Consider the following 12,096-nt stretch of genomic DNA (forward strand, 5'->3'; position numbering starts at 1 on the left):
ACTTGTCCTGGATCTCACAGCTTTTAAGAGCCTATTTTTGTTTGTAAATATTTGGGTTTGGGATATTCAAGGAGGGAATTTGCCTTTTGAATCCCAAAACGCTTATTCAAGATTATATAAATTTTCTCTCTTTGAGTGCTTCCATTAATTTAGATTTCGAGCCGGAGGGGATCTTTGAGACCACCCAGTTCAACTTCCTTATTTTTCAGATGGAGAAAGCAAGACCGAGGTCCCCAGTTTAAGTAGCAGAGGCAGGATTTTGGCCAGGTCCCCCCTCCAAAGCCAGGGAATGCTCTTGGTGCTGTAGTTGGCGACTTCCGATTAAGTGATGGACAGGTGAAGGTGCTGGTTCTTCACCTCCCCCTGCAACTTGTCTTCCAATTACTTCTGGGCTGGCCAGCATTTGTGCAGTGATGGAAAGCGTTTTGTTTCCACTTCTGTCTCCAAGGTCCTGCAGGACAGAGCAGGGACTTCAAGGTAATTTCCATTCGCTGAGATAGGATTATTTACGTGTTGACAGGATACACTGTGAGGTACTTTAAGGAGCCGCCCCTGTTCATTTTTGTGAACCAGGTCATCGTTCCAAGGAACAGAACTCATGCATAAACTGAGGGCTCAAGGGAACTGATGTGGTGGTAGAGATAGAGTACTAGACTTGTCTCAGGGAGTCCTGGGTTCAAATTCTGTCAAAAAGTAGATATGTAACCACAGGCAAATCATTTAATTTTTCTGTTTCCTCAGTTATAAAAAGTGCAGCAGACTGGATGTTGTCTCTCAGGGCCCGAGTCTATGATCTTGACTTTCCCCTGCTGAAAGCATGGCACTTGCTGCGCCATCTCCATCAGTCCCCTCCTGACAGAGAGTAGTCCTGCATGTAATTTTACTATAAAGAGAGGGTTAGGTCAGCCCCTACTCCATGCAGAAAGGCACTTTCTGATACCACACAGAATTGGGGGCTTTAAGTCAACAAACAAGGTGACAGACTCTGTTTGCCTTGTGCTAAATGATGGAAGGGAGAATCAGAGAGGGAGGTATACGCTTATAGATCCCCTGCGCCAGGAGCTTGGTGAATGGGAAGGTGGCCTGGAATGGAGTGGAGGAGCTGATGGTGGGGTCGGATACCATTACCTGCTATAAGGTTCTCAGTGCTTCTGTCTCACTGACATCGAGTCTGGAAGGACTGGTGGGGGATTCCACCTGGACAGAGGAAGTCTAGGTCCGGATTAATCTCTCTGTTGCTGTATCAAAAGTACAGAGTTGTCGAGGGTGTGAATTTAACAAATAAAGTCACACTGAGTAAAGATGGCTGCGCCCAAGGTTTGTGTATGGGAGTCTCATGAATCTGAAGACAGTTGGGGGATATGGGGAAGGTAGGGTTTCTCTTTGGTTCCTCCCATTTTCCTGCCGATTTATTCCTTTCCCTTTGCTTTACCACTTCCTCTACAACCTTACCTCCTAGTTACTGATGATACCAGCACCATAGTGAACACGGATTTCGGTCCTGCCTCTAACACATGGATATGTAAGGTTGGAGATTGTCTTTGCTTCCCCAGTACTTAACACAGAATAGGTATTTAATAAATTTATTAACTCAGTTTCAATAACTCAGTGTCAGACAACTTCTTATAACTATAAATTACAGAAAATTTATTAATTTATTAAGCTTCAACAATGGGAGAGAATTTCCACGCTGGAAGTTCCCCCAAATGGATGATCTCACAGGAATAGGGAAAATAGGGCAGGGGTTGATCTGGGGCCTCTGGATTTTTCTTTTTTAGATTTTGATAAACATATTTCTCTATAAACATGACTTTGAGAAGGGTTTCGATAGGATTCGTCCTATTTCCAAAAGGTTCCAAGATTTACAAAAGAGGTTTAAGGACCCCTGTGATAAGGATTCTTCTTTGGTGAAGAAACTCCCATTACCAATGCAGGCTATGTCTTCTGGTTGCCAAGAGCATGGAGCACTTTAGTGTTGCTGGGGGTCACAGAGTGAATCCAGGTGTCCCTGGCTCCGAGGCAAGGACCCGTGTTTCAGAGCCGCTTTAAAGGGGCCAAGACTTCTGTAAAACCAACCCTTATTCAACTCTGCATGATGCACACTGTGGTTCTCCTCATCCCAGCTTTGCAAAGACCATCCGTTCATCTGGAGGTGCTCAGAAGTGCCGGGGCATTAGACACGCTCGGGCATGAAGAACTTGCCCCAGTAGCGCCCCTTCTGGGTCAGGTCGTAGGGGCTCAGCACCTTCCTCAGCCCCAGCATGTTGGCTGAGGCGATGCGCTCGAAGGTCCAGGGATTCTGGTTGTTGAGCTCCCGCTCCCTCTGCTCCTCCCGCATCTTTTCCAGAGACTCTCGGCTCACGGCCTTGGCTCGGAAGGGCAGCTTGTGGGCCACCTGCTTGAGGAAGGGTTCCACCTCACCAAACTCGCAGCGGCCCCCGATCTCCAGGATGAGGCGGCCGGTCCTGACCGCCGTCACGTAGTGGTCGATGGCACCTTTGCCGCCGCCCATGCGCTGGCCTATGCCCTTCCGGGTGATGGGCTTGTAAGGGCCGGGGACACGCCAGATGGCAAACATGTTCTTGCTGTCCAAGGAACGGTTGATTGTCAGACGCATCATTTCAAAATGGCCCCAGTGAAGATAGCCGCCACCCAGAGCCTGGAAAGGAGACCGGAATGAGGAAAACAATCAGCATGCATCAAACACCTGCTGTTAGGCTGCTCAGTCTCTGACCTCCAGGAGCTTACATTCTTCTGGAAGATGCAACATTTACACAAAAAAATATTAAGAAATTTTAGGAGGGAGCACTAATAACTGGAGGAACTGGAAAAGGTCTCCCCTAAAGAAGCAATGAAGAGATATTGGGGATCCAAAAGGGAAAGGGGGGAGGACATTCCAGGAAAGACAGCCTGTGAAAAGTCCCAAAGATCAAAGAGGGGAAGGTAAGTTTGGGTAATTGTAAATAAGCCTGTTTGACTCATAGAGAGTTCAATGGAATGAGCAGAGGGCAGGAAGTTGCAGTAGAATTAGGCTGGAGCCAGATTGCAAAGAGCTTTTTTTTTTTTTTTTTTTTTTTTGTGCAAGAAAACACAATTTATTAAATTTTTACTTTACAGAAATATTTGACACAAAACTATTCCTAACAATTACCATGTGTTGCTTTTTTTTTTCTCCCCTTAAAAGAATGTTCCCTAAAGCCAGGTCACCAAAAATACCAAATGGGGAGGGAGGATTTGAATAAGCACTGATACATCTTGACTCTGTGCCAGACACTTGTGTTAAGCTCTTTACAATGACTTACCACAGAATCACAAATTTAGAGTGAGGGAGGGAGGAAAGGGGGTGGAGAGAAGTCATCCACATCCAGTTTCATCTTTAAGTGAAGTCACTTCACCCACACTGAAAAGAAATTTTCTTTAAAAAAAAATCAAAGGAAAAGAGATTGTAGTCTAGCCAGGGGGAAAAAGATGGGCTGCATTTCGTTCCAGCCTAAAAAGAGGATATTTTAAGCAAAGAGAGAGAATGCTATTGGCAAAGACATTGAAAAAATATAACCCGCAGGCACTCCTATAAAGGAATCTGGAATCATAATATCAGGACTTAAATTCTCATTCTCAATACAATTTGACCTTGAGCAATTCCCTTTTCTAGAAAACCAAACTTTTCTATATATTTTCTGAGGTCTCTCTGAGCTCTAAACTTATTTTCTTATAATCCATGGCACATTTAGGAGACAGAAGGGAGTTCAGCCTACCTAGAACACTGACTATATGGAGGAAAAGGGATTCAACATTTAATAAATATTAAATACTGTGCAAGGAAGTGTGCAACATGCTGGAAATGCAAAGACCAATTATAACATAATTCCTGGCCATGACAGATTTTACTTTAGTTTTCTCAGCCGTGGGAAAGAAAATACATGAAGGATGGACTGGAAAAGAAACTGACCACAAGGAAACCAGTTGGATAATTGCAATAAGCTAGGAAGTGGTGAGGCCCTAAAACCAAGGTAATGATCATGTGCATGGACAGAAGGGACTGGATATGGAGTTAACTAGGTAAGCAATTGGATGAGATAAAAGTATGGGCTTCCCTCAAGTTTTGGTCTAAGAGGCTCAACCATGAGTTGACATCAACTGAAAAAAAGTTTGCAAGAAGTACAAGTTGTGGTGGGGCAAAGAGCTTTTAACAAAAAGCATCATCATGACAACTTTGCCCAAGATGCTTGGGCAAGGAGGCAAAAGCAACTAATATCTGATTACAGTGGAGTTGATCCCCTTATTGCTTATCCTTTCTTGCTCTGGGATTTTTCCACCAGAAGATGTACAGGTAATGAGAAGAACTTAAATTCAAAACCATAAATATTTGTTAAACACCTACTGTGAGTCAGGCACGATGCTGACCGAGCTAAGTGGTAGTGACTCTGGTCCACACTATACCAGAGGACGCTGTGGAGACAAAGTACTTGTGTGTGCAGTGGAAGATGGGAGATGGTACTAAGTGCCAGTCACACGTATTCTCTCATGTCTTAACTATGTTTCCACTCATTTGATCCTCCCAACAATCCTGGTGATAGGTGCTATTATAATCTCCACTTTACAGTTGACTAATTGAGGCAGAGACTAAGTGACTTGCTTAAGCTAGAATGTGTCTGAGGCTACAGCTGAATTGTTCTACACCTGGGACTCTACTGATTGTCCCTGAGCAGATATCCATGTGTTTCAAATGGTGGAAAGCTGACGTGTATTTGGAAAAAGCTCCCTCTGCCAGCTGCCTTGGTCATTGCCTCCTTGGCATTGTCTTAGTTCTGACTCTGGTGGAACCACGGCCACCAGCAGCAGCGTTTGTTTAGCACTTACTAAGGGCCAGGCACTGGGGACACAAACAGTCCCTGCCCTCGGGGAGCTTCTAGTTTGAATGCCCACATCCTGAGATGGGGAAACGGGCAGAAATCTCAACAGGATGGTACCAGTATTGAGAGATCAGGGAAAGCTGCTTTCAGAGGATGCAACTAGAAAGAAGCAGGAGCCAGCACAAAGGCAGAGTCCGCAGGGGAAGCGCTGGGTTTGAGCAGAAGTAGTCAGAATTAGCTAAGAGGGGCTTGGGACTTGACCCCCCGACCCCACTACCAATTTCTGAGCTCACTCACCAGGATACCAAAATTACCCTCGGTGAAGTCTGTGGCTTCGGTGGACGGTCCTCGGATGTCGTTCAGGTGCTTGGGTTCCCGTCTCACCTTCGGCACGATTGGGATCCGATCAACAAACTTGAGCTTGGGCTTATCGGGAATAGTAACACCTAAGGAGAAGGGCAGAGGTCACATCAAGGAGCACCGACCTGCAGGTCGGTGCAGTGAAGCACAAAACTTCCTGGGGGGAGATTACAGGTCAGTAGCTACAAATACTCCCAGCATCCTCCAGGGCTGCGTTTCTGCACCAAGAGGATCTTGAAAGCTACATTCCCACGGCTTACCCCAGAGGAGGGCCTAGGCAAGGCAGAAGGATTTGAGAATAGGCGTCTTTTTGGCCCAGCAGTTAACAAACACCTTTCATAAAGTGGGGCTGAGGCCACCACCTGGATCGGAAGAGGAAGCGGCCATACTGACGAACCCCCAGACCCTAAATGTGTGCATTCTGGCCGAGGAAGCTCTTAAAACGTCCATTTTCATTTAGAGTTTGTTTTAACGTCACCTCTTCTGCAGACCAGTCCCTTATATTAAATGTTCTGCCCCTGTGGACCTCCTCCTTTTTAAAGGAGAGGGGGAGGTGAATTTCCACCTCTGCTTGGCGTGCAGCCCTGGGACAGGGGCTCTCTGTGGCTGGGCCCGAATGTGACGTCCTCAGGGCCAGGACCCCCTGCGTGTGCATGGTTTGCTTTGGTGCTTAGTGCTTGCACCCTCCCCACACGGGGGGTTTAAGAATGACTTCGTGGATGCAACTTTGCTGCTCCAGCCAAGTGGGATCGAAGCCAACTCTGTGCCTGGCACAGGCGGGGCCGTGCTTCTGGGGTAAATAGTATAAAGCCCTGCCATTAAGGGCTCTCCTCCGGACAGCTGTACTTCTTGGTGAGCCTTGTACCAGCTGGGGACAAACAGATCTCTCACCTTCATAGGTCGGTACCGGGAGGAAGGTCTTCATGCCAGCACTGAGGGGCTGGGCGGCTCCAGGACCTGAAAAGCCAAACCACTGGAGATTGGACTCAGAAATAACAGGGAAACCCACAGGACAATATTTGGGGGCCCGGGGCCGTGCTGAGCTTCCCCACCCCCAGCCTCACTGGTGATCCTTAGTCTACAAACGTGGGACCCTAAGCCTGACCGGACAAAGGGGGGAATTATTCAGCTTGGGTTGGAATGCCCGGAGGAGTGGAATGGGATCTGTCTTTGGGTACGCCCCGATGCAACGTGGACTTGGCTTCAGAGATGGAACAAAGACCAGCGTCCTGGGAAGCACGAGCTTTTTGGCAGAGGCTTCAATGTCCAAAGACAAGAAGCTCACTCCTTCCCACGGCAAGGTCCTTAAGCTGAGGTCTGTGCATGAACGTGTTTTTAAAGAAGCCACCATCTGTGTTTGCGGGCCAACGTGTCTTACTTTATGCACTTGCAAACATGACTCTGAGAAGAGATCCATCAGCTTCTGCTGACCGCTGCAGACCCAGGACACAGAAAAAGTTAAGAATCTCTGGATGCAGAGGAGGGATGACAAAGGGAGCTGGCCGGAGCCCCTCAACTGGGCAAGGGATGGAGGCAGCAGCTGACTGGTGGTCAGCGACTTCTCTCCCATCTTCTCCTCCTTTACCTACTGCATCTCTACCCCCTACTGCTGTCCCTTCTGCATACACCCCCTTCCAACCTTGCGTTTGGGGTATCCTTTCTCCATATACCCCCTTCTAACCTTGCATTTGGGGTATCCCTTTGGCTGCTGTCCTTTCTCCATATATCCCCTTCCAACCTTGCATTTGGGGTATCCTTTCTCCATATACCCCCCTCCAACCTTGCCTTTGGGGTACCCTTTCTCCATATATCCCCTTCCAATCTTGCATTGGGGTATCCCTTTGGTCCCCTATTCTTCTAGAACCCTAGAACTGGGACCTTGGAAGCCAAGTCCGCAGAGTTTGCACTAGCACCCCCAACCCAGCTGCCCCGTTCCCCAGCCTCGGCTTCCTCCTGTACCAGGTGGGGCCCAGAGTCCTGGAGCTGTTCCCCCACTCCTAGGAGGCTCAGGACCCTCCCCCTTTAAACATCTCTCCAGTTTAGGATGGAGGCTCCCCGAGGCCAAGAACTATCTGGCTTCCGGTATTCAGCATTCCCGCTCAGATAAACAGTGAACGCTTAAAATGTGCTTGTTTACTCATACACCTGTTGTTAGCCTTCCCTCAACAGATGGAGCTGGGAGGGAGCTGTCCGAGGTCACGTTGGCCCAATCCCAGCTAACTTACCGGGCACCTGCTGACCCTATCCCAGAAGAGATAAAGTGAGGCGCGGAGGAGTTAAACACCTCGCCCCGGTGACACAGCTCGGGAACGGCGGAGGGATTCGAACTCCGAGCCCTCCAGGCTCCAGGAGCCCAACTCCGCCCAGCGGCAGGTGGGGGTGGGGAGGGGGGAAGAAAGAATTCGGGGAGAGAAGTGGGGGAGGGGAGCGCACGCAGCAGACCGCAGCGGGGTTCCAGAAGCCGGGGGACGCCTGACCTGACGGGAGCACGTTCAGGACGGGATCACCGACGCGCGACACCAGCCGCCACATGGCTGCGAGACGAGGTCCTGCCCGGTCCGAGTCACCAAAGACAGAGACAAACGTCTCCTGAGGGTCGGGAAAGAACCGCCGCACGTCTACCGGTTCTCAGGGCGCCGCCATGACAGACGGGAAATTACGTTATCGCCTCGCCCTCTTCAATTTCCTTTGCTCCAATTGGAGCACACTTCCTGGATAGGCTGCCTGGAACCAACTCGTGTATGATTGGTGCAATGGGCGGAAGGGGCGGGAACTCGAGCCGTCACTCGTGAGTTTCGGTTGCGAGAACCCCTGAACTTTCCCGGGCGACGTTAGTTGGATTTTTGGAGCTTCTGAAGTGTCTTCTCGGCTGGGAGCTGCCTGGCCCGGGTCGGGCTGAAGGACTCCGACCATCCCTTCCCCGCCGCCTGGATGCTTCTCTCCTCTCGACGGATTCTGAACCCTCGGCCCTCAGGACTGCTGGCTGCCCTTCCGCCCCTCCCTCTTCCCTTGTTTCTTGAACCTTGGTGACTTAGGGCGGGCGACCCCTCCCTCTGGGCCTCAGTTTCTCATTCTGCAAAAGGACCTTTAAATGTTAAGAGCATCTGGAATGAAAACGCCTTTTCATCCACTTACCATTTTGGGGAACTTGGACAATTCACGTGATCTTGGGTCCTCAGTTTCCTTATCTGGAAAACGAGGGTGGGAAATGGAGGGAGGGGACTAGCTCGGGGCTTCTCTTTACATGGCCCTGGGTTATATATAACATAGGTGTATAAGCCAAACATACACTGATAATGAACCGTAATTTCTCGAGCCCCACATTCAGTTATGGAACCCCATAGGGGGTGGATAGCCACGGTTTGTAAGAAGCTGGGCTCTATATTGCTCGGGACTTTTCAGTCAAAGGTCTGTTATTTCCGGAATCAGTGAAGATTTTTCCCTGCTTCCACATCTCCATCCTCATCGTAAATCTCCCATTTGCCTAGAATGGCTTCCATTCCCCCTTCTCCCCTCCCCCGCTCCCGGTCTTTGAATCAGAACGGGGACACATGCCGAGCTGATCCTGGGCAGTCTTAAATCATAGGATTTCTCTCATATTTAGGAGGACTGAAGCTCAGAGTACTTTATCTTCTTTATAGTAAATCACTCTGGCTACTGTTTAGATGGAGGGGGTCTATTTTTGTTGTCTCTAAAGCCTGTGACCCAATTTCCCAGGCGGTTGAATGGAAGGGCTTAGTGATTCCTTTGGTTCTGACTTGATCACATATTACATCCCTTGTTTTCCCTGAGGGCAGGATTATTTTGGTTTTTCTTTATGCCCTAGTGCCTTGCTCTTTTTTTTTTTTTTTTTTTTTTTTTAAATTTTTGGTCTGCATCTGTGACTATCAATGTTGGAAGGGAGAAAATTAACTCTCTCAACTGTTGCACAATTTATTAATCTCAGAAATTATCTGGTAGCAATTCGGATCTACGTTTTTCTTGCTCTCCGGCACATAGTAGATTGCCTTGCACAAAGGAAACTCTTGAGAAAACTTACATTACTCTGATAACCTCAGTGAGTTATTATTGGGGTGCCTGGCTCAGGGGTCCTGCTAAGTTGGCAAGACTTCAAGAACTTGCCCAGGTCTATTGTTTTAGCATCATGCTAATTAAAGTTTGGAGAAGTTTATCCGATTGGCAGAGAGGTGATGAATTTTCATTGACTGCCACTCTCAAGAACCACCTACTAAATTACAGAGTTGTGATTGTTCACACTGACAAGTTAAAGATTGATAAAGTTTTCCGCTATGTCCTCCAGTGCCTCATGGAGGGTATTCTGAATCTTAACACTGTGCTGTGCAAGGCTCTGACTTGCTGCAGAGACTTTGAGAAGTCCAAACAGATCCGAAAGATGAGTCTGCTTCCCCAAGATCACCCCAGAGTGATAAGCCAGCATCACAACCTGAGACTCCTAGCTCCCATTTCATGCCCTTTTCATTACTGATTGCCTCAGAAGCAAAAAGGAGACTAAGAAGCTCAATTCTTGAGATGGAGGTTTGCATGATCCTGGTTTGCAAATTTCTATGAAATAAAAGGGCCATTCCTTCTGGATTGTTTCCTTTATAGCTTGTTTGTAAATGGTGTTGCTTCCCCTATTAGATTGTGAGCTCTTTGAGATCAGGGATTCTCTTTTATATCTCTGTGTCCTCAATGCTTAGAATAGTGCCTGGCACATAGTAGGTACTTAATGTTTATTGAGGGGTCTGGATTCTGAACAGATTTATGTGGGAAAGCTGTCACCAGAAGAAGCCAAATTATATTTACTTCCAATGTAGAATGGGGTGTCAAACTCAAAAATAGCCTACTATACAGTATATAGGGATCCTTGTAGGTGATATTTACTTAAAAAATCACATTAACATTTTGTTATATTGTAATTTTAATATTTTCCGATTACATTTTAATCTGGTTCTTGGGCTGATCCAGAGTAATGGACAAATGAGATTTACCATAGGAGTAGCAGATTTAGGATTTTAGATTTGGAAGGTGATTTAGCTCTTATTCACGCCATGCTAAAATGGGATCCTCTGCTGCTAGTTGAGAGCAAACTTTTCCTACAAAAAATAAATGTTTTGATCTGATACTTTGATTGTTTTGCTGAAATTTAAAATCTTTCCACTTGAGTCTGCCCCAAACTGATGTGACAGGTTCAGATTTAATTCACATATTGCAGAAATCTTAGAGAAATGCTACTAATATCCCCACAGTAGGAAATGCTAGCCAGCTGGCTCCCTTCACCATCAACCCTCCTACTTTCCCTATTGCGACCCCCACTGCCTTCCGGACTGCCAGTTGATGCAGGGGTCTTCAAACTACGGCCGGGGGCCAGATGCAGCAGCTGAGGACATTTATCCCCCTCACCCAGGGCTATGAAGTTTATTTTAAGGCCCACAAAACAAAAGTTTTTGTTTTTACTCTAGTCTGGGCCTCCAACAGTCTGAGGAACAGTGAATTGGCCCCCTATTTAAAAAGTTTGAGGACCCCTGGAGTGGATAAGACTTGGCCTGGAGTTGGGAATATCTGGATTAAAATCCAGCATTAGGTAATTGCTAACTAGGACAAGATTACTTAAACTCAGTCTTTCTTGGAGGCAGCTAGGTGGCTCAGTGGATAGTGAATTGGAACTAGGCTAGTGACTGAGTAGGTAATTTAATTCTGTTTGCCACAGTTTCCCATCTGTAAAACGAGCTGGAGAATTAATAGTAAACTACTCCAGTGTCTTTCCACGAAAATCCTAAATGAGGTCACAGAGTCATATATGACTGAAAAACAGCCTTCTTCCTATAGAGGGCAACTCCATCCCTTGTCCCTTGGGCTTATAATGTTGGCGTCTTCCTGGATTCCTCAGTCTCCCCGCCATGCGTCATACTTAGCCTCTTACAACAGTTTACAAATAGGCCTCCTGTCTGATGGTGCTGTCACCACCTGAGCAAGCCCTCCTCATTTCACGATGGATTATTGCAATGGCTTTGTCTCTGGTGCCATTCACATCCATTCTCCATTCCACCACTAGAGGTATTTTCCTAAATCTCAGTCAACCCCCATTCAAACTTCTCTGGCTCCCTATCTCCTCAAGGATCAAATACAAAATGCTCTTTGGCATTCAGTCCTTCATAAGCTATCCCGTCCTACCTTTCCAATGTTCTTAACCTTTAGTGCTCACCGTGTACTCTGATCCAGCTACTATGAACAAGACACTCTGGTCTCAGCTCTGGGATCTCTATGGCAGTCCTCATGCCTGGAATGTTCTCTCTGCTCCAACTGCTGATCTCCCTGGTTTTCATTAAGTCTCAACCAGTCTCATTCTACAGGAAACCTTCCTTGACTTAATTCCAGTGCTTTCCTTCCCTCTGTTAATTCTTTCCTGTTCTCTATCTAGATTGTCCAACTCTTTGTGACCCCATTTGGGGTTTTCTTGGCAAAGATACTAGGATAGTTGGCCCTTTCCTTCTCTAGTTCAATTTACAGAGGAGAAAACTGAAGCAAACAGGGTGGGGTGACTTGTCCAGGATCACACAAAGTGAGATGGATTTGAACTCCAGAAGAAAAGTCTTGACTATAGGCCCCGTACTCTTAACAATTGCACCATTTAGTTGCCCCTGAAGTAATGATCAGGACTTCAGTTTTTCTTTTACTCTTATTACCCTAATTTGGTGAAGGTGAACCAGTCAAGGACTTTTTGCCTTTGTCTATTCACTATGCTAATGACTTCAGGGAGGAGTTTATCTGCATAACTGATATGGAGATAGAAAAATAGGACATTCTTTCTAAATGTACATTAAAGACTCATGGGGCTTCTCTTTTGGGTGAATCCAAAGTTTTAAGAACAGGATAATTGAAG

General features: G+C 47.0%; 1 protein-coding gene across 1 annotated transcript; it reads right to left on the bottom strand.

Annotated features, from left to right (window-relative positions):
- Window positions 1-1,620: 1,620 nt before the first annotated feature.
- On the bottom strand, window positions 1,621-7,874 carry MRPL16 (mitochondrial ribosomal protein L16). Its single transcript, XM_051967061.1, has 4 exons — window positions 7,691-7,874; window positions 6,105-6,170; window positions 5,151-5,299; window positions 1,621-2,659 (listed from the first exon to the last, which is right to left on the bottom strand). The coding sequence occupies exons 1-4, from the start codon at window positions 7,743-7,745 to the stop codon at window positions 2,174-2,176; spliced, it is 756 nt and encodes a 251-aa protein (XP_051823021.1). The 5' UTR covers window positions 7,746-7,874; the 3' UTR covers window positions 1,621-2,173.
- Between the last annotated feature and the right edge of the window lie 4,222 nt (window positions 7,875-12,096).

The sequence above is a fragment of the Antechinus flavipes genome, chromosome 6 (genome assembly GCF_016432865.1).
Source record: "Antechinus flavipes isolate AdamAnt ecotype Samford, QLD, Australia chromosome 6, AdamAnt_v2, whole genome shotgun sequence".
In the NCBI taxonomy this organism is placed as follows: domain Eukaryota; kingdom Metazoa; phylum Chordata; class Mammalia; order Dasyuromorphia; family Dasyuridae; genus Antechinus; species Antechinus flavipes.